General features: G+C 43.9%; 1 protein-coding gene across 4 annotated transcripts in view; it reads left to right on the forward strand.

The window, feature by feature from the left end:
* The first annotated feature begins 14224 nt into the window (after positions 1-14224).
* LOC106576679 (uncharacterized) overlaps positions 14225-23319 on the forward strand; it is a 53344-nt gene continuing 44249 nt past the window's right edge. For 3 of the 4 annotated variants that reach the window (XM_045718764.2, XM_045718765.2, XM_045718767.2), the window contains exon 1: positions 14225-14416. In XM_045718764.2, the coding sequence (XP_045574720.1) occupies positions 14389-14416 (28 nt within the window). In that variant the 5' untranslated portion in view covers positions 14225-14388. The remainder of the gene's footprint in view (positions 14417-23319) is intronic. The other variant, XM_045718766.2, reaches the window with a different exon arrangement.

Raw genomic sequence — 23319 nt, forward strand, 5'->3', positions numbered from 1 at the left:
TAACCCCTTACCCAAACCTAACTCCTAAACCTAACCTCTAACCCCTTACCCAAACCATAAACTTCACCTCTAACCCCTTACCCAAACCTAACTCCTAAACCTAACCCCTTACCCAAACCCTAAACCTAACTCCTAAACTTAACCACTAACCCCTTACCCAAACCCTAAACCTAACCTCTAACCCCTTACCCAAACCCTAAACCTAACTCCTTAGCTTAAAATAACCTTTGTCCTCATGGGGACATGGGAAATGTCCCCATAAGGGAGACTTTTCCTTGTTCTACTGTCCTTGTGGGGGATTTTAGATCCCCATAAGAAGAACCAACACACACACACACACACACCTTTCGACCCCGCCCTCCAGCGTCTTAGTTATCGTGCTCTCTGGTGTGTTTTACAGCTGGTACAGGGAGGCGTTGTACACCTTATTAGTTCATTGTTCTGTTATCACCAATGTGCTCTTTGCTGTCTGTCACACACTAGGACTAGGTAGTTGTATTCTCTTTTAGCCCACAACAGGGCTAACCTTCCAAGAATCCAGTGTGACAAGTCAACAAGCAACACTTTAACTTGTGTTATTTTATATAGAAGTATGTGGTGGGATGATAATGTATGCTGTTGTGTTATACATTGTAGTGTTCTGTTGTGTTGTAAAGTGTTGTGTTGTGTAACCCACCACTCTTAGGGCTAATCCATGAACCAGAGGGTGTGGTCATGGGGGTCCTTGATTGCCTATTGTCCCTTATGGAAACTTTCCAGGCCCTCCCCACTCCATTAGGGAAATAAAGCAGCGTTACCATACACAGCGTCCTACCGGTGCAGGCCAGAGATATCTGTCCCTCCCAGCTCCCAGAGTATCACTAGATGGTCATGCCAGAAAGAAGCACGTGAGCTATTTGATTGATTACATTGTAATCTAAGGTTATGGACGGGTCATGAAATCCTGTTTGTAGTTATACACCGCTAGCCATACTCTCCAGCATGGCTAGATAGCGACATCCTGGTCTCATGTGTAGGGTGTTTTTTCTTACCATGTGTCCTGACCAGGAACAATTCCTATTGCCTATAACTAGGCCCCAGTTTCTCTAGGTCAGAAATATCTCTGGGCTTACAAGGAGGTTGGAGTTGGAGTCAGGCAGTGGTAGGGCAGCTGTGGGGTCCTGCAGCCTGCATGGAGGTGAGGCTAAAACCACAGAAGAGTGTCAGAATCACAGCCAGACAGGCTGGAATGTCGCCAAACCCCGGAATGAACAGTCTGCCCTCTCCCCCTCCTTTTTTCTCTCTTATTCTCCCTCCTCGCTCTCTCTCCCCTTCTTTTTTTCACACTCGCTCTCTTTTTCCTTCTCCCTCTCTCATTCAATCATTACCTTTTTCCATTAATCTCTATATTCTACCACTTAGTTTTTCTTTCTTTCCTTCTCCCTCCTTCTACTTCAATCACTCCTTCTCTCTTCCCCACCTTCTCCCACCCTCTACCTCTCTCTCTGCTCCTCCCTCTCTCCCTCCCTCTGTTACATTGAGTCATTACCTGTTTCCTTCTTAGTGCAGGGTTATTATCCTGATCCTGCTCTTTGCAACGTGCCTAGAAGGCCAGCATCCCGGAGTCGCCTCTTCACTGTTGACGTTGAGACTGGTGTTTTGCAGCTACTATTTAATGAAGCTGCCAGTTGAGGACTTGTCAGGCGTCTGTTTCTCAAACTAGACACTCTAATGTACTTGTCCTCTTGCTCAGTTGTGCACCGGGGCCTCCCACTCCTCTTTCTATTCTGGTTAGGGCCAGTTTTCTCTGTTCTGTGAAGGGAGTAGTACCAACGTGTCATTGGAACACAGGAGTGATGGTTACTGATAACGGGCCTCTGTATGCCTATGTAGATATTCCATTAAAAATCAGCCGTTTCCAGCAACAATAATAATTTACAATATTAACAATGTCTACACTGTATTTCTGATCAATTTGATGTTATTTTAATGGACAAAAAAAGTGCTTTTCTTTCAAAACAAGGACATTTCTAAGTGACCCCAAACTTATGAACGGTAGTGTATAATAGTTTCCCAGCACATTAGAGACAGGATAAACACCTGCACATTTTGACAATACACATTCTCCCAGTCCCCACTGCTCAGAGGAAAAACCCCCCTATTGCCAACCTGCCCCCTGTGGACAGCACTGTCACTGATATGGCTAACTCAGACTGTAGTTCCCTTTTCTCCACAGCAGGTGTCACTGTTGCACACCTTCATCTGCACCAGACTGACAGACAGACACAATTACAGACTGACTGACAAGACAAGACAGACATACAGACTGGCACACTGACTGACTGACTGACTGACTGACTGACTGACAAGACAAGACAGACACACAGACTGGCTGGCTGGCTGGCTGGCTGGCTGGCCGACCGACCGACCGACCGAGCGAGCGAGCGAGCCCAGGGGAAGATGACACTACACTGACTGTCTGAGAGCTCACAGTTAGAGAGAAGGATGGAGATAGGAGGACATGAAGAGAGGGATGTGTTTGGATGTAAAGCCAGGTACTTATACCACACAGAGATGAGAGATAGATGGGGAGGCTGAGGCGGAGGAGTATAGACTAATACAGGGGAGGGCTGAAGATGAATGATAAACAGTGTGGTGGTCTAGATACCGAGGGGAGTAGAGAGAAAATGTAGGGTAAGAGTAGAGAGGGAGGGAGGGAATGTAGGGTAAGAGTAGAGAGGGAGGGAGGGAGTGTAGGGAAAGAGTAGAGAGGGAGTGTAGGGTAAGAGTAGAGAGGGAGGGAGGGAATGTAGGGTAAGAGTAGAGAGGGAGGGAGGGAGTGTAGGGTAAGAGTAGAGAGGGAGTGTAGGGTAAGAGTAGAGAGGGAGGGAGGGAATGTAGGGTAAGAGTAGAGAGGGTGGGAGGGAGGGAGTGTAGGGTAAGAGTAGAGAGGGAGGGAGGGAGTGTAGGGTAAGAGTAGAGAGGGAGGGAGAGAGAATGAGAGTAAGAGTAGAGAGGGAGAGAGAGAGAGAGAATGAGAGTAAGAGTAGAGAGGGAGGGAGAGAGAGAATGAGGGTAAGAGTAGAGAGGGAGGGAGAGAGAATGAGAGTAAGAGTAGAGAGGGAGGGAGAGAGAATGAGAGTAAGAGTAGAGAGGGAGGGAGAGAGAATGAGGGTAAGAGTAGAGAGGAAGGGAGAAAGAGAATGAGAGTAAGAGTAGAGAGGGAGAGAGAGAGAATGAGGGTAAGAGTAGAGAGGAAGGGAGAAAGAGAATGAGAGTAAGAGTAGAGAGGGAGAGAGAGAGAGAATGAGGGTAAGAGTAGAGGGAGAGAGAGAGAATAATACTGAATTATAGAAGAGAACTGGGATCTCCTAACACACACACACACAGTGCACATACACACACACACACATACACACACACACACACACACACACACACACACACACACACACACACACACACACACACAGACCTTGAGACTTACTCACGTGACATGAGTTATGTGTGCTTTCCGCCCACTGCCATGTGTGCTGTCTATTACAGCTGTCTGGTGTGGGCCAGCCTGTTTAATATCTCTCCTCGAAGACCTTTACACACATCACACATACTGCATGCCCACATTGACAATTACATGAATCACACTCAAACAGTGGACATTTACAAGGTGAAAACCAACCCCAAATATTACACATACCAGTACATGATAGAAATTCTAGAAACATTGCATAGATTACATTGCATCCAGACTCAAACAATCATATTTCCATTAGGATGGCCAGGCAAAACAGAACAGCTTATCAGACATAAACGGCCTCTTTCCCCAATAATACAACTTCCCCTCTTTCTCTCGTTTTCCTCCTTCCTCTCTCTCTCTCACCTTCCCCTCTGCCCCTACTACAAGTTCTCCTTCTCCTCCCATCTTCCTTTCTCCCTCCCACGGGCTGTTTTCATCCTTCTTTTCCCTCTCCAAATGGTGGTGTGAGGTTAAATCCAGAGGAGGCTGGTGGGAGGAGCTTTAGAGTGACGGGCTCATTGTATTGGCTGTAATGGAATCGATGGAACGGTATCAAACACATCAAACATATGGAAACCACACTTTTGACTGGGTTCCATTTATTCCTTTCCAGCCATTACAACGAGCCCGTCCTCCTATAGTTCCTCTCACCAGCCTCCTCTAGCTACATCAGAGCCTAACAACAGACCTCCCTCCTCCTCTCCCCACCACACACACACACATACACCGAGCGAGAACAGGGAGATTAGATGGAGAGAGAGAGAGTAAGGGATGGTGATAGAGAGAAGGAGAGAGAGAGAGTAATGGATGGTGATAGAGAGAAGGAGAGAGAGAGTAAGGGATGGTGATAGAGAGAAGGAGAGAGAGAGTAAGGGATGGTGATAGAGAGGAGGAGAGAGAGAGTAAGGGATGGTGATAGAGAGAAGGAGAGAGAGAGAGTAAGGGATGGTGATAGAGAGAAGGAGAGAGAGAGTAAGGGATGGTGATAGAGAGAAGGAGAGAGAGAGTAAGGGATGGTGATAGAGAGAAGGAGAGAGAGAGTAAGGGATGGTGATAGAGAGAAGGAGAGAGAGAGTAAGGGATGGTGATAGAGAGAAGGAGAGAGAGAGAGTAAGGGATGGTGATAGAGAGAAGGAGAGAGAGAGTAAGGGATGGTGATAGAGAGAGAGAGAGAGTAAGGGATGGTGATAGAGAGAAGGAGAGAGAGAGTAAGGGATGGTGATAGAGAAAAGGAGAGAGAGAGAGTAAGGGATGGTGATAGAGAGAAGGAGAGAGAGAGTAAGGGATGGTGATAGAGAGAAGGAGAGAGAGAGTAAGGGATGGTGATAGAGAGAAGGAGAGAGAGAGTAAGGGATGGTGATAGAGAGAAGGAGAGAGAGAGTAAGGGATGGTGATAGAGAGGAGGAGAGAGAGAGTAAGGGATGGTGATAGAGAGAAGGAGAGAGAGAGTAAGGGATGGTGATAGAGAGAAGGAGGGAGAGAGTAAGGGATGGTGATAGAGAGAAGGAGAGAGAGAGTAAGGGATGGTGATAGAGAGAAGGAGAGAGAGAGTAAGGGATGGTGATAGAGAGAAGGAGGGAGAGAGAGAGTAAGGGATGGTGATAGGGAGAGAGAGAGAGAGAGAGTAAGGGATGGTGATAGAGAGAGAGAGAGAGTAAGGGATGGTGATAGAGAGAAGGAGGGAGAGAGAGAGTAAGGGATGGTGATAGAGAGAAGGAGAGAGAGAGAGTAAGGGATGGTGATAGGGAGAGAGAGAGAGAGAGAGTAAGGGATGGTGATAGAGAGAGAGAGAGAGTAAGGGATGGTGATAGAGAGAAGGAGGGAGAGAGAGAGTAAGGGATGGTGATAGAGAGAGAGAGAGAGTAAGGGATGGTGATAGAGAGGAGGGAGAGAGAGAGTAAGGGATGGTGATGGAGAGAAGGAGGGAGAGAGAGAGTAAGGGATGGTGATAGAGAGGAGGGAGAGAGTAAGGGATGGTGATAGAGAGGAGGGAGAGAGTAAGGGATGGTGATAGAGAGAAGGAGAGAGAGAGTAAGGGATGGTGATAGAGAGAAGGAGGGAGAGAGAGAGTAAGGGATGGTGATAGGGAGAGAGAGAGAGAGAGAGAGAGTAAGGGATGGTGATAGAGAGAGAGAGAGAGTAAGGGATGGTGATAGAGAGAAGGAGGGAGAGAGAGAGTAAGGGATGGTGATAGAGAGAAGGAGGGAGAGAGAGAGTAAGGGATGGTGATAGAGAGGAGGGAGAGAGTAAGGGATGGTGATAGAGGAGGGAGAGAGTAAGGGATGGTGATAGAGAGAAGGAGAGAGAGAGTAAGGGATGGTGATGGAGAGAAAGTAAAGTTAGTCAAAGAGAGAGGGAGATCATTTACTATGCAGTCAGAAGAGAAGACAGATTTTGAAGCCTTGTATTCCCATTGTACTGTTAATCTTTGATTGAACAAGTCATATCTACAATGAATGAACACATTGTCTTAAAACATGAAAGCAGTCAAGGACATCCACTTCCATCAGTTGATGGGGAGAGACAGCGAGATCGCTGAGTGATTTGGTTTGGATGAAACAAATACGGAGCACTCAAATGCAATCCATTATCATTCAACATCAGCAACATCACAAACAGCATATATAACAGTCAGATTGACAGGAACATGACAGTCAGATTAACAGGAACATGACAATCAGTGATTAGAAGCATGTTGCACGCTGCTCTAAACATGAAGCACATTGAAAGGCTGTTACAGCTGTCGCTCCACACAGGCTCAATAAGACTAGCAGGTATGTGGAAGTCATCTGTGTTGGATGTTGCAGAGCCAGTTGCAAAGTTACTCACTGTGTTTTAACCCTTGCTGTGTTAACCATGCAGGTGGAATATCTCATCTGTGTGTGTGTGTGTGTGTGTGTGTGTGTGTGTTGGCCATTTTTGTGTGGGCACAGGCATCACAGGTGAGATTAGTGTCAAGTCTTTGTTCCCTCTGTGGCTGACCTTGCCTCACAATGACAGCAGCCATGTCATACTGTAGATCACAGCACTGTCACAGCAATGTTTGTGTGCATGTTCCGCCACCTGCAGGGTTAACACAGGATATATCCTACATTCAGAGAGAACAAGATGGAGGGATAAAGGAGGAGGAAAAGAGTCACACGCACTCATCGACAAGGAGAGACAGACTGATGGAGAGATAGGAGGAGATTAAGAGAGGAGAAAGAGAGGATGAAGGTCTCAGAGGTGTGCCCTGGAGGGAAAAGGAAAGAGGCTGACAGAGAGGAAGAATCAGAAACACTATCTTACAAACAAAGAGAGACAGAGTGATGGACAGACACAGACAGAGAGAGAGAGAGAGAGACACTATGGTGAAACACTAAAACAATTGAGAAATACACAAAGAAAAAAGAAGGAACAGCAGATCAGAAAACAACTCATTGAAAAATCACTTCTGGGAAATTGGAACACACTAAACAAACAACACAAAGAGCTATCTATCCATAATGGAGCTGTATGGATAAACCACTTCTCCAACCTTTTCAGTTGTATAACAAAGAACAAACATATACATGATCATTTACTAAACTTAGAATCAGCTATTAAAGACTACCAGAACCCACTGGACTCCAACGTTTCCTCAGTGACAACAAAGTCCTGAGCAAATGTCTAATTGGCTTCTACTGTTTGCAGATGATCTGGTGCTTCTGTCCCCAACCAAGGAGGGCCAACCGCAGCACCTAGATCTTCTGCACAGAATCTGTCAGACTTGGGCCCTGAATCTCAGTAAGACAAAAATAATGGTGTTCCAAAAAAGGTCCAGTAGCCAGGACAACAAATACAAATTCTGTCTAGACACTTGCCCTAGAGGACACAAATAATTACACCTACCTCGACCTAAACATTAACACCACAGGTAACTTCCACAAGGCTGTGAACGATCGAAGAGACAAGGCCAGAAGGCCTTCTATGCCATCAAAAGGAACATAAAGCATCCCAATACTTGAATCAGTAATAGAACCCATTGCACTCTATGGTTGTGAGTTCTGGGGTCCACACACCAACCAAGAATTGAAAATGGGAAAAACCCAATTGAGACTCTGCATGCAGAATTCTGAAAAAATAACTTTGTGTGCAACGGAAAACCCAAAATAATGCATGCAGAGCAGAATGAGGACTATACCCACTAGTTATCAAAGTGCAGAAAAGAGATGTTCAATTCTACAAACAACTAAAAGAAAGCGACGCCCACACATTACATCACAAAGCCCTCACCTACAGAGAGATGAACATAGAGAAGAGTCCCCTCAGCCAGCTGGTTCTGTGGCTCTGTTCACAAACACAAACAGACCCACAGAGCTCCAGGATAGCAACACAATTAGACCCAACCAAATTATGAGAAAGTAAAAAGAAATAAAAAAGAATCAGAGAAAATTGGAATGGTATTTGGCCCTAAACAGAGAGTACACAGTGGCAGAATACCTGACCACTGTGACTGACGCAAACTTAAGGAAAGCTTTGACTATGTGCAGACTCAGTGAGCATAGCCTTGCTATTGAGAAAGGCTGCCATAGGCAGACCTGGCTCTCGAGAAGACAGGCTATGTGCACACTGCCCACAAAATGAAGTGGAAACTGAGCTGCACTTCATAACCTCCTGCCAAATGTATGACTACATTAGAGACACATATTTACCACAGATTACACAGACCCACAAAGAATTAGAAAACAAATCAAACATTAATAAACTCCCATATCTGTTAGGTGAAATACCACAGTGTGCCATCACAGCAGCAAGATGTGTGGCCCGTTGCCTTGAGAAAACAGCACCCAGATTAGCACAAACAACATTGTAAATACAACCTATATTTATCTGTTTATTTTCCCTTTCATACTTCAACTACTTGCACATTATTACAACACTGTACTTAGCCAATAATATAACATTTGAAATGTCTATTATTCTTTTGGAACCTCTGTGAGTGTAATGTTTGCTGTACATTTTTTTGTGTGTTTATTTCACTTTTGTTTATTATTTATTTATCTTGCTTTGGCAATGTAAACATATGTGTCCCATGCCAATAAAGCCCCTTGAATTGAAGTGAATTGAGAGCGAGAGAGACATCACATCTAACCACTACCTTATTCACCCCCTAGTGGTCACCTTGTGACATCACATCTAACCACTACCTTATTCACCCCCTAGTGGTCACCTTGTGACATCACATCTGACTCCTACCTTATTCACCCCCTAGTGGTCACCTTGTGACATCACATCTAACTCCTACCTTATTCACCCCCTAGTGGTCACCTTGTGACATCACATCTGACTCCTACCTTATTCACCCCCTAGTGGTCACCTTGTGACATCACATCTGACTCCTATCTTATTCACCCCCTAGTGGTCACCTTGTGACATCACATCTGACTCCTACCTTATTCACCCCCTAGTGGTCACCTTGTGACATCACATCTAACCACTACCTTATTCACCCCCTAGTGGTCACCTTGTGACATCACATCTGACTCCTATCTTATTCACCCCCTAGTGGTCACCTTGTGACATCACATCTAACCCCAACCTTCCTCCATCTAGCAGCTCACATTACCCTCTACTGTAAATTGGTTTTGTGCTCACTGTACACAAACACACACACTTAACACACGTTTAACTGCACTAAATAAATGTCTCCTTTCATTATACACTGAGTGTACAAAACATTAGTCATAATGTCTTTCCATGACATGGACTGACCAGGCGAGTCTTCCGTATTTAACTATGATCCCTTATTGATGTTACCTGTTAAATCCACTTCAATCAGTGTAGATGAAGGGGAGAAGACAGGATAAAGAAGAGTTTTTAAGACTTGAGACAATTGAGTCATGGATTGTGTATGTGTGCCATTCAGAGGGTGAATGGGCAAGACAAAATATTTATGTACCTTTCAATGGGTATGGTAGTAGATGCCAGGCGCACCAGTTTGAGTGTGTCAAGAACTGCAACGCTAGTGGGTTTTTCACACTCAACAGTTTCCCATGTGTATCAAGAATGGTCCATCACCCAAAGGACATCCAGCCAACTTGACACAACTGTGGGAAACATTGGAGTCAACATGGGCCAGCATCCCTGTGGAACGCTTTCAACACCTTGTATAGTCCACGCCCCAACAAATTGAGGCTGTTCTGAGGGCAAAAGTGGGTGCAACCCAATATTAGGAAGGTGTTCCTAATGTTTTGTACACTCAGTGTATATGCACACTCACAGATATACACACACACACACACACACACACACACACACACACACACACCACACACACACACACACACACACATAACGTGCTGAGAGGGGGAGCCAATGGTTTATATATAGCAACAATACCAGGATTGGACAGATTATAACTGAACTGAAATGTCTGGCCAGTTATTGTATACAGATTTAACTATCCTTCCCCAACCCCTCCATCTCTCTCCACTCCTCTAAAATCTCTCCCTTCCCCCTTCCAATTCCCCATCCTCTCTTCCTCCATCTCTCTTTCTCTCTCCTTCCCTCCCTCTTTCCTTCCCTCTCTCTGTCCCTCCTGAAATACTAATTTGAGCGTCTCGTTGTCACCTCTGCTCAGCCTTCCATGACTCAAAGCATCCCCCGCTCTTTTTCACTACCTCCCCCCATCTGCCTCTCTCATGCTCTCTGTCTCCATCTGTCCCTCCCCCTCTCTCTCCCTCCTCTGTCTGCCTTCCTTAGTTTGTGTGAACTCAAGGAAACATGATTGACCATGCCTGCTGCTTGTGCCAGCCCTGCGTCATTTGGCAGACAAACTCTTATAGAAACAGAAACAGCCCATCATAAATATATAATCCCTCTAGAGAGGGCCAGGAGGTTAGCCTGGGTAGATAGAAATAACGAGAGAGATGGAGAGAGAGGGAGGGATGGAGAGATAGAGAGGGCCAGGAGGTTAGCCTGGGTAGATAGAAATAACGAGAGAGATGGAGAGAGAGGGAGGGATGGAGAGATAGAGAGGGCCAGGAGGTTAGCCTGGGTAGATAGAAATAACGAGAGAGATGGAGAGAGAGGGAGGGATGGAGAGATAGAGAGGGCCAGGAGGTTAGCCTGGGTAGATAGAAATAACGAGAGAGATGGAGAGAGAGGGAGGGATGGAGAGATAGAGAGGGCCAGGAGGTTAGCCTGGGTAGATAGAAATAACGAGAGAGAGTAGGTACACCTATAGCTCATCTCTTGTCAGTAGTACTGTAGACTACTTTATTACTGACCTCAACCCAGAGTCTCTCAGAGCGTTCACAGTCAGCCTACTGACACCCCTATCAGATCACAGCAAAATCACAGTCTACTTGAACAGAGCAATACTCAAGCATGAGGCATCAAAGCCAAAGGAACTGAATAATATTAAGGAATGTTATAGATGGAAGGAATGTAGTGTGGAAACCTACCAAAAACAATTAGGCAACAACAAATTAAATTCATTTTAGACAACTTCCTGGACAAAATGTTCCACTGTAATAGTGAAGGTATAAACTTGGCAGTAGAAAACCTAAACAGTATATTTGACCTCTCAGCTTCCCTATCAAATCTAAAAATGTCAAACATAAAACTGAAGAAAATTAACAATGACAAATGGTTTGATGAAGAACGCAAAAACCTAAGAAAGAAATTGAGAAACCTATCCAACCAAAAACATAGAGACCCAAAAAACCTGAGTCTACGCCTTCACGTTGGTGAATCACTAAAACAATACAGAAATACACTACAGATAAAGAAGGAACATCACGTCAGAAATCAGCTCAATGTAATTGAAGAATCGATAGACTCTAACAGCTTCTGTGAAAACTGGAACACACTAAACAAACAACAACATGAAGAGTTATCTATCTAAAACGGAGATGTACGGATTAACCACTTCTGCAATCTTTTTGGCTCTTTAACAAAGAACAAACAGCAAAAACATACACATGATCAAATACAAATCTTAGAATCAACTATTAAAGACTACCAGAACCCACTGGATTCTCCAATTACATTGAATGAACTACAGCACCAAATACAAACCCTCCAACCCAAAAAGGACTGTGGTGTTGATGGTATCCTCAATGAAATGATAAAATATGCAGACAACAAATTCCAATTGGCAATACTTAAACTCTTTAACATCATCCTTAGCTCTGGCATCTTCCCCAATATTTGGAACCAAGGTCTCATCACCCCAATCCACAAAAGTGGAGACAAATTTGACCTCAATAACTACCATGGGATATGTGTCAACAGCAACCTTGGGGAAATCCTCTCCATTATCATTAACAGCAGACTCATACAATTCCTCAGTGAAAACAATGTTTAACAAGTCAGCTAAGAACAAGTTGTTATTTACAATGACGGCCTACCCCGGCCAAACCCTAACCTGGACGACGCTGGGCCAATTGTGCGGGACTCCCAATCACGGCCAGTAGTGATACAGCCTGGAATTGAACCAGGTCTGTAGTGATACCTCTAGCACTGAGATGCAGTGGCTTAGACCGCTGTGCCACTCGGGAGCCCAGTAAATCTCAGTAAGACAATAATAATGGTGTTCCAAAAAAGGTCCATTTGCCAGGACCACAAATACAAATTCCATCTAGACACTGTTGCCCTAGAGCACACAAAAAACGATACATACCTCGTCCTAAACATCAGTGCCACAGGTAACTTCCACAAAGCTGTGAACGATCTGAGAGACAAGGCAAGAAGGGCCTTCTATGCCATCAAAAGGAACATAAAATTCGACATACCAATTAGGATCTGGCTAAAAATATTTGAATCAGTTATAGAACCCATTGCCCTTTTTGGTTGTGAGGTCTGGGGTCCGCTCACTAACCAAGAATTCACAAAATGTGACAAACAACAAATTGAGACTCTGCATGCAGCATTTTGATAAAATATCCTGGAGAAGAGTCCCCTAAGCAAACAGACCCCACAGAGCCCCAAGACAGCAACACAATTTGACCCAACCAAATATAATTACTTGACACATTGGAAAGAATTAACAAAAAAACAGAGCAAACTAGAATGCTATTTGGCCCTAAACAGAGAGTACACAGTGGTAGAATACCTGACCACTGTGACTGACCCAAACTTAAGAAAGCTTTGACTATGTACAGACTCAGTGAGCATAGCCTTGCTATTGAGAAAGGCTGCCATAGACAGACCTGGCTCTCAAGAGAAGACAGGCTACGTGCACACTGCCCACAAAAGAGGTAGAAACTGAGCTGCACTTCCTAACCTCCTGTTAAATGTACGACCATATTAGAGACACATATTTCTCTCTGATTACACAGATCCAAAAAGAATTTGAAAACAAACCCGATTTTGATAAACTCCTATATCTACTGGGTGAAATACCACAGTGTGCCATCACAGCAGCAAGATTTGTGATCTGTAGCCACAAGAAAAGGGCAACCAGTGAAGAACAAACACCATTGTAAATACAACTATATTTATGTCATATTTATGTTTATTTATTTTCCCTTTTATACTGTAACTATTTGCACATCGTTACAACACTGTATATATACATAATGACATTTGAAATGTCTTTATTATTTTGTAACTTCTGTGAGTTTAATGATTACTGTTAATTTGTATTGTTTATTTCACTTTTGTTTATTATCTACTTCACTTGCTTTGGCAATGTTAACATATCTTTCCCATGCCAATAAAGCCCTTAAATTGAAATTGAATTGATAGGGGCTTTAGAATTGGTGGGAGGTGTATGCAGGTCAGATGAGATGAGAGAGATAGACGGGTGCAGATAATGAGGCCACTCCTCTCATTGTTTTTCTCACCAGGAAAGAGGGGGATGGAGGGGAGGGGAAGAGTGAGAGAGAGGGGGGTGGTAAGAGGAGGAGAGGGAGGGAAAAACAGGGAGGGGGAGGGAGAGAGAATAAATGGAGAGAATACAGAGAGAGCTAAATCAAGAGAGAGAAGGAGGGAGATGAGAGAGAGAGATGACAGAGAATAGGATCGATGGCGAGAGGGATGACACAGAGCAAAGGCTTTGGAGATCTTTGATGCTGAAGGAATACCCTCCTGTGTTTTGTCATGATTCTTCAATATTGGGCCGTGTGTGTGTGTGTGTGTGTGTGTGTGTGTGTGTGTGTGTGTGTGTGTGTGTGTGTGTGTTTTATTTGAGAGCTCAGTGTGAGCGTGACAGAGAGAGGGGGAGAGAAGGATGGGTAGAGGGGCTGGGAAACCGCTGCAGTGCATTGTTAGGCAGCTTGCGCACAGGAGAGGGAGACAGAGAGAACCCCATTTTAGAGCTCCAATATTACAGCAGTGCAGTTATATCCACAACAATGATAACAATGGTAAAGCCCACCACTCAGTCCACTGCTGTTGAACCTCTAATGGTATGGCTACAAGCCACAGCATTCAACACACTGCCATTCACAGGCTAATGGACAAGAGTACTGCCTGTCAATAATATGATGCTTCCCTTTCCTATTAGCCTGATTTCCCAATCACCATATCTCTTAGATTTCACTACAGATATAATACAGATATATTACAATTATGGTAATAATAATAATGTTAACAATGTCAACACATGTTGATGATAATAATAGTAATAATACAAGTTATAGTTATAGCAATAGTAGTAGTAGTAGTAATAATAATGATATCACTCTTCCATATTTAACTAAAAGCTGTCTCCCTCAGTCAAACTCACTGCACTGGTAAAGAGAGAGAGAGAGAGACTGAGCGAGCAAGCGCAGAAGAGAGAGACAGCCAGAGAGGGAGAGAGAGACAGTGTGCAGGAGAGCGAGTGAGAGCGAAGCGAGCAAGAGAGAGAAGCGTGAGAGAGAGAATGTATGGTGTCAGGGTAACGCTTCCTTGCTTGTATCCAGGGCCTTTGTGAATACACCATGGGATGCATCGGCTCACGGAGACTCAGTAAGACCTGCTATTCTTCCCTTATGCGCTGGGGGCTGGGGGCTGGGGCTGTGGCTGGGGCTGTGGCTGGGGGCTGGGGCTGTGGCTGGGGGCTGGGGGCACAGGGGTCCTGCTTGCTGCTGTTCCGTACAGGTGTGTGTGTGTGTGTGTGTGTGTGTGTGTGTGTGTGTGTGTGTGTGTGTGTGTGTGTGTGTGTGTGTGTGTGTGTGTGTGTGTGTGTGTGTGTGTGTGTGTGTGTGTGTGTGTGTGAATAGGCTGTGAGGACCGCGGGATGAAGAAGGGGGTGGATGGTAACCACGTCACTGTTTAGATGGGGCTTGACAATTCACGTTTGGCCAAGATGTCAGAGACAATATGTGTTAAAATGTGCTGCTGAGTGTGTGCATTCTCCCTCCCTCCCTCCATCCCACCCTCTTCTCCTGCCTTGATTCAGGAGGATGCCTGGCAGAGTGTATGTGTGTGTGGGAGGGAAAGAGAGAGAAGGATGGAGAGGAGGAGACGGGGGAGGCAGATTGAAAATGCTATGATAGTTGCTGTTCACAGAGAGGGAGAGATAGATAAAGGAAGAGAAGGAGAGGGAGAGATAGATAAAGGAAGAGAAGGAGCGGGAGAGATAGATAAAGGAAGAGAAGGAGAGGGAGAGATAGGTAAAGGAAGAGAAGGAGCGGGAGAGATAGATGAAGGAAGAGAAGGAGAGGGAGAGATAGATAAAGGAAGAGAAGGAGAGGGAGAGATACATAAAGGAAGAGAAGGAGAGGGAGAGATAGATGAAGGAGAGGGAAAGATAGATGAAGCAAGAGAAGGAGAGGGAAAAATAGGGGAATATTCTACTGTGTAGTGTAGGAGATGGAGAGATATTATGTGTATAAATAGAGAGAGAGAGAAAGAGAGAAAGAGAGATGAGGTGGGCTGGAGGGAGAGAGGCAGGCAGAGAGAGAGAAAGAGGGATGAGGTGGGCTGGAGGGAGAGAGGCAGGCAGAGAGAGAGAAAGAGGGATGAGGTGGGCTGGAGGGAGAGAGGCAGCCAGAGAGAGAGAAAGAGGGATGAGGTGGGCTGGAGGGAGAGAGGCAGCCAGAGAGAGAGAAAGAGGGATGAGGTGGGCTGGAGGGAGAGAGGCAGCCAGAGAGAGAGAAAGAGGGATGAGGTGGGCTGGAGGGAGAGAGGCAGGCAGAGAGAGAGAAGACATGCTGAATTGTATTGCAGGCAAAGAGGAGGGGAGATGGAGGGAGGGGTTGAGATGGAGAGGGGTAGAGGGAGGGGAATACGTGAGGGAAAGAGTGTATGGGATTGCATGGAGGGCTATTCAGGTTGGGATTGTCCTGGACAATACCAATATGTGACACTTTAGGTAAATCAACGTCAGGACTGCTGAGGAGTCAGAGTGGGGTGGGGATGGGGGGGTGAGGTGAGGTAGTAAATAATAATGCATACGATTAAAGGTAAACACACCTCAGAAATCATATAATTATGTACAGAATGAGCATATGAAATTATTAATATGTACAGTAGCGTCAACAACATAAACAACAAGTGGATTGTGATATGTTACAAAAAAACAGAGGACGTCCCAGTAGTCTATAGATGGTGACTGCATTGGTCTGTTCTGTGTGCAAAATGTGTACATCGGATTTACTTTGGATTTAAATATAGGCCTAAAGTACTTATGTAAAGTGCATTGTGAAATATTTGTCATCCACTTTGTACAATCACTAATGAATGTTCAATACATAATGATTCATGAACACTCAGTACAGCATGATGATGTGGCCGGTGACACTTTGCTTCTTGAAAGTCCAATCACTTGAAAACTTGGACTGTATCAACAGTGGACTACTGAAAAGAATACCAAAATGTCGTTTTTGAGTGGATTTTCCCTTTAAGCAAAAACCTCTAGACACACTGGAGGCTACTTACTTGAAGTGATATTATTACTGTAGTAGTCTTTCTCAGCACTGAGGTACAGTACCTAGTAGTTTTAAATGGCTGAAGGACACAGGTAGGTTAGAGGTGAACAAGAATGGGATCAATTCCATTTAAATTCAGCAGGAAATTACTTGAAATCCAGTTAACAAATTTAAAGCTGCCCATTATTATCATTATTTCAACTGCCTGAACTGAAATGGAATTGACCCCAGCCGTGGTATTGAGGTCAGCAGTGTGACATGGTGGTGAGTGATGTGCCCCCCCCCCCCCCCCCCCCTTTAAAAATAACTGCGAACTATAGATAACAACACATGAAGAATCCAAAGGATGAAAGACATTGTAGAATGACTTGATGTCTAGAATGGAAACTAGCTGGCAGCGGGTGTGAGGTGAATAGTGAAGCCATGATAACTGTGTTAAACTAGCGCTATACACATAGAATTAGGAGTTAGAATATTAACTAGTAATTGAATAGGATCTCCATGGATATACAGTTGAAGTTGGAAGTTAACATACACTTAGGTTGGAGTCATTAAAACTCGTTTTTCAACCACTCCACAAATTTCTTGTGAACAAACTATAGTTTTGGCAAGTCAGTTAGGACATCTACTTTGTGCATGACACAAGTAATTTTTCCAACAATTGTTTACAGACAGATTATTTCACTTATAATTCACTGTATCACAATTCCAGTGGGTCAGAAGTTTACATACACTAAGTTGACTGTGCCTTTAAACAGCTTGGAAAATTCCAGAAAATGATGTCATGGCTTTAGTTGCATCTGATAGGCTAATTGACATCATTTGACTCAATTGAAGGTGTATCTGTGGATGTATTTCAAGGCCTACCTTCAAACTCAGTGCCTCTTTGCTTGACATCATGGGAAAATCAAAAGAAATCAGCCAAGACCTCAGAACAAAATTGTAGACCTCCACAAGTCTGGTTCATCCTTGGGAGCAATTTCCAAACGCCTGAAGGTACCACGTTCATCTATACAAACAATAGTACGCAAGTATAAACACCATGGGACCACGCAGCCGTCATACCGCTCAGGAAGGAGACGCGTTCTGTCTCCTAGAGATGAACGTACTTTGGTGCGAAAAGTGCAAATCAATCCCAGAACAACAGCAAAGGACCCTGTGAAGATGCTGGAGGAAACCGGTACAAAAGTATCTATATCCACAGTATAACGAGTCCATATCAACATAAACCTGAAAGGCCGCTCAGCAAGGAAGAAGCCACCGCTCCAAACCCGCCATAAAAAAAGACAGACTACGGTTTGCAACTGCACATGGGGACAAAGATCGTACTTTTTGGAGAAATATCCTCTGGTCTGATGAAACAAAAATAGAACTGTTTGGCCATAATGACCATCGTTATGTTTGGAGGAAAAAGGGGGAGGCTTGCAAGCCGAAGAACACCATCCCAACCGTGAAGCACGGGGATGGCAGCATCATGATGTGGGGGTGCTTTGCTGTAGGAGGGACTGGTGCACTTCACAAAATAGATGGCATCATGAGGTAGGAAAATTATGTGGATTTATTGAAGCAACATCTCAAGACATCAGTCGGGAAGTTAAAGCTTGGTCGCAAATGGGTATTCCAAATGGACAATGACCCCAAGCATACTTCCAAAGTTGTGGCAAAATGGCTTAAGGACAACAAAGTCAAGGTATTGGAGTGGCCATAACAAAGCCCTGACCTCAATCCTATAGAACATTTGTGGGCAGAACTGAAAAAGCGTGTTCAAGCAAGGAGGCCTACAAACCTGACTCAGTTACACCGACTCTGTCAGGAGGAATGGGCCAAAATTCACCCAACTTATTGTGGGGAGCTTGTGGACGGCTACCCGAAACATTTGACCCAAGTTAAACAATTTAAAGGCAATGCTACCAAATACTAATTGAGTGTATGTAAACTTCTGACCCACTGGGAATGTTATGAAAGAAATAAAAGCTGAAATAAATCATTCTCTCTACTATTATTCTGACATTTCACATTCTTAAAATAAAGTGGTGATCCTAAATGACCTAAGACAGGGATTTTTTTACAAGGATTAAATGTCAGGAATTGTGAAAAACTGAGTTTAAATGTATTTGGCTAAAATGTATGTAAACGTCCGACTTCAACTGTACAGGCCAGGGCACCTGTTTAGACATGAGACACAAGATGACAACCAGTGAAGTAATGGAGGGTGTTATTACTTGTTATTGTGAAACGTCATGCAGACACAGGAAAAAGAGTGAATGTAGGCATGGTGGTGAATATTGATGTGTTCTACAGCATAGCCATAAAAAGGTTAGAAATAAATACCGGAGTGGTACACTTTCTGTAAGTAGTCCCTAGTGGTTTGATTCTTAAAACAGAATAATTCTTAAAAGTCAAGCATGTTGTAACCATGGCAATGTTTCTGTCCTACGATTTTGACCACCATGGTGACAGAATATAGGCTAGGGTTCTTCTAAGCTGTTGTTTAACACTTGATTTAGTGAAGAAGTGAGTGTGTGCTGCTGATACTGCGGTGTAAAGAGCTGGGGAGAGCAGTGTGGTGTGTAGGTCTGCCTGCCTGGGTGTGGCAGCAGTGTTTGTCCTGGGTGAGAATGGGTTTAGTGTCCAGTATTGATCAGCCTCCTCAGCTGCAGTCCTCCCTGCCAACCACAGATCAACAGGAGGCAGAGGAATACAATATCTTCACACTGGAGTAAGACAGAGTATCTACACACTGGACTAAGACCAGAGTATCTACATACTGGAGTAAGACAGAGTATCTACATACAGGAGTAAGACAGAGTATCTACATACTGGAGTAACACAGAGTATCTACAAACTGGAGTAAGACAGAGTATCTACACACTGGACTAAGACCAGAGTATCTACACACTGGAGTAAGACAGAGTATCTACATACTGGAATAAGACAGAGTATCTACATACTGGAGTAAGACAGAGTATCTACAAACTGGAGTAAGACAGAGTATCTACAAACTGGAGTAAGACCAGAGTATCTACAAACTGGAATAAGACAGAGTATCTACATACTGGAGTAAGACAGAGTATCTACAAACTGGAGTAAGACAGAGTATCTACAAACTGGAGTAAGACCAGAGTATCTACAAACTGGAATAAGACAGAGTATCTACATACTGGAGTAAGACCAGAGTATCTCCAAACTGGAATAAGACAGAGTATCTACATACTGGAGTAAGACAGAGTATCTACATACTGGAGTAAGACGGAGTATCTACACACTGGAGTAAGACAGAGTATCTACACACTGGACTAAGACCAGAATATCTACACACTGGAGTAAGACCAGAGTATCTACACACTGGAGTAAGACAGAGTATCTACAAACTGGAGTAAGACAGAGTATAATACACACTGGACTAAGACCAGAGTATCTACACACTGGAGTAAGACAGAGTATCTACACACTGGACTAAGACCAGAGTATCTACACACTCGTATAAAACTAGAGTATCTACAAACTGGAGAAAGACTAGGGTATCTACACACAGGACTAAGACCAGAGTATCTACACACTGGACTAAGACAGAGTATCTACAAACTGGAATAAGACAGAGTATCTACATACTGGAGTAAGACCAGAGTATAATAAACACTGGACTAAGACCAGAGTATCTACACACTGGTATAAAACTAGAGTATCTACACACTGGAATAAGACAGAGTATCTACACACTGGACTAAGACCAGAGTATCTACACACTAGACTAAGACCAGAGTATCTACACACTGGTATAAAACTAGGGTATCTACACACTGGAATAAGACAGAGTATCTACATACTGGACTAAGACCAGAGTATCTACATACTGGAATAAGACAGAGTATCTACATACTGGAGTAAGACAGAGTATCTACATACTGGAGTAAGACGGAGTATCTACACACTGGAGTAAGACCAGAGTATCTACACACTGGACTAAGACCAGAATATCTACACACTGGACTAAGACCAGAGTATCTACACACTGGAGTAAGACAGAGTATCTACATAATGGAGTAAGACAGAGTATCTACATACTGGAGTAAGACAGAGTATCTACATACTGGAGTAAGACAGAGTATCTAAATACTGGAGTAAGACGGAGTATCTACACACTGGAGTAAGACGGAGTATCTACATACTGGACTAAGACCAGAATATCTATACACTGGACTAAGACCAGAGTATCTACACACTGGACTAAGACCAGAGTATGTATACACTGGAGTAAGACAGAGTATCTACAAACTGGAATAAGACAGAGTATCTGCATACTGGAGTAAGACAGAGTATCTACACACTGGACTAAGACCAGAGTATCTACACACTGGACTAAGACCATAGTATCTACACACTGGACTAAGACCAGAGTATCTACACACTGGACTAAGACCAGAGTATCTACACACTGGACTAAGACCAGAGTATCTACACACTGGACTAAGACCATAGTATCTACACACTGGACTAAGACCAGAGTATCTACACACTGGTATATAACTAGAGTATCTACAAACTGGAGAAAGACTAGGGTATCTACACACTGGACTAAGACTAGAGTATCTACACACTGGACTAAGACCAGAGTATCTACACACTGGTATATAACTAGAGTATCTACAAACTGGAGAAAGAATAGGGTATCTACACACTGGACTAAGACTAGAGATTTGACACACTGGAGCAAGGCTCATGCAGGTCTGTATGCAATGCCAGTTCTTAGAAAGCACATGATAAATAGCCTGCCAACTGCTTGACTATTCTGTATCACTAGTGGTGTTGATTCCTACAGTATACCAAATCACAATTCTGTACCACCAGTGGTGTTGATTCCTACGGTACACCACATCACTATTCTGTGCCACCAGTGGTGTTGATACCTACAGTACACCACATCACTATTCTGTACCAACAGTGGTGTTGATACCTACAGTATATCACATCACTATACTGTACAACCATTGGTGTTGATTCCTACGGTACACCACATCACTCTACTGTACCACAAGTGGTGTTGATTCCTACGGTATACCACATCACTATTCTGTACCACCAGTGGTGTTGATTCCTACAGTACACCACATCACTATTCTGTACCACCAGTGGTGTTGATTCCTACGGTACACCACATCACTCTACTGTACCACCAGTGGTGTTGATTCCTACAGTATACCACATCACTATTCTGTACCACCAGTGGTGTTGATTCCTACGGTACACCACATCACTATTTTGTACCAACAGTGGTGTTGATACCTACGGTATATCACATCACTATTCTGTACCACCAGTGGTGTTGTTTCCTATATGATGTCACTGTACTGTGTCACCAGCGGTGTTGATACCTACAGTTTACCACATCACAATTCTGTACCAATAGTAGTGTTGATTCCTATACCTCATCACTATTCTGTACCACCAGTGGTGTTGATTCCTACAGTTTACCCCATCACTATTCTGTACCAATAGTAGTGTTGATTCCTATACCTCATCACTATTCTGTACCACCAGTGGTGTTGATTCCTACAGTTTACCACATCACTATTCTGTACCACCAGTGGTGTTGATTCCTACAGTACACCTCATCACTATTCTGTACCACCAGTGGTGTTGATTCCTATTGTTTACCACATCACAATTCTGTACCACCAGTGGTGTTGATTCCTACAGTTTACCACATCACTATTCTGTACCACCAGTGGTGTTGATTCCTACAGTACACCTCATCACTATTCTGTACCACCAGTGGTGTTGATTCCTACAATTTACCACATCACTATTCTGTACCTCCAGTGGTGTTGATTCCTACAGTTTACCACATCACTATTCTGCACCACCAATGGTGTTGATTCCTACAGTTTACCATATCACTATTCTGTACCACCAGTGGTATTGAATCCTACAGTTTCCCACATCACTATTCTGTACCACCAGTGGTGTTGATTCCTACAGTTTACCTCATCACTATTCTGTACCACCAGTGGTGTTGATTCCTACGGTATAACACATCACTATTCTGTACCACCAGTGGTGTTGATACCAACAGTACACCACATCACTATTCTGTACCAACAGTGGTGTTGATACCTACAGTATATCACATCACTCTACTGTACCACCAGTGGTGTTGATTCCTACGGTATACCACATCACTATTCTGTACCACCAGTGGTGTTGATTCCTACAGTACACCACATCACTCTACTGTACCACCAGTGGTGTTGATTCCTACGGTACACCACATCACTATACTGTACCACCAGTGGTGTTGATTCCTACGGTATACCACATCACTATTCTGTACCACCATTGGTGTTGATTCCTACGGTACACCACATCACTCTACTGTACCACCAGTGGTGTTGATTCCTACAGTTTACCACATCACTATTCTGTACCACCATTGGTGTTGATTCCTACGGTACACCACATCACTATACTGTACCACCAGTGGTGTTGATTCCTACGGTACACCACATCACTATTTTGTACCAACAGTGGTGTTGATACCTACAGTATATCACATCACTATTCTGTACCACCAGTGGTGTTGTTTTCTATATGATGTCACTGTACTGTGTCACCAGTGGTGTTGATACCTACAGTTTACCACATCACAATTCTGTACCAATAGTAGTGTTGATTCCTATACCTCATCACTATTCTGTACCACCAGTGGTGTTGATTCCTACAGTTTACCACATCACTATTCTGTACCACCAGTGGTGTTGATTCCCACGGTATACCACATCACTATACTGTACCACCAGTGGTGTTGATTCCTACAATTTACCACATCACTATTCTGTACCTCCAGTGGTGTTGATTCCTACAGTTTACCACATCACTATTCTGCACCACCAGTGGTGTTGATTCCTACGGTATACCACATCACTATTCTGTACCACCAGTGGTGTTGATTCCTACGGTACACCACATCACTATTCTGTACCACCAGTGGTGTTGATTCCT

This window comes from Salmo salar, chromosome 05 (genome assembly GCF_965601325.2).
Source record: "Salmo salar chromosome 05, fSalSal1, whole genome shotgun sequence".
Classification (NCBI taxonomy): domain Eukaryota; kingdom Metazoa; phylum Chordata; class Actinopteri; order Salmoniformes; family Salmonidae; genus Salmo; species Salmo salar.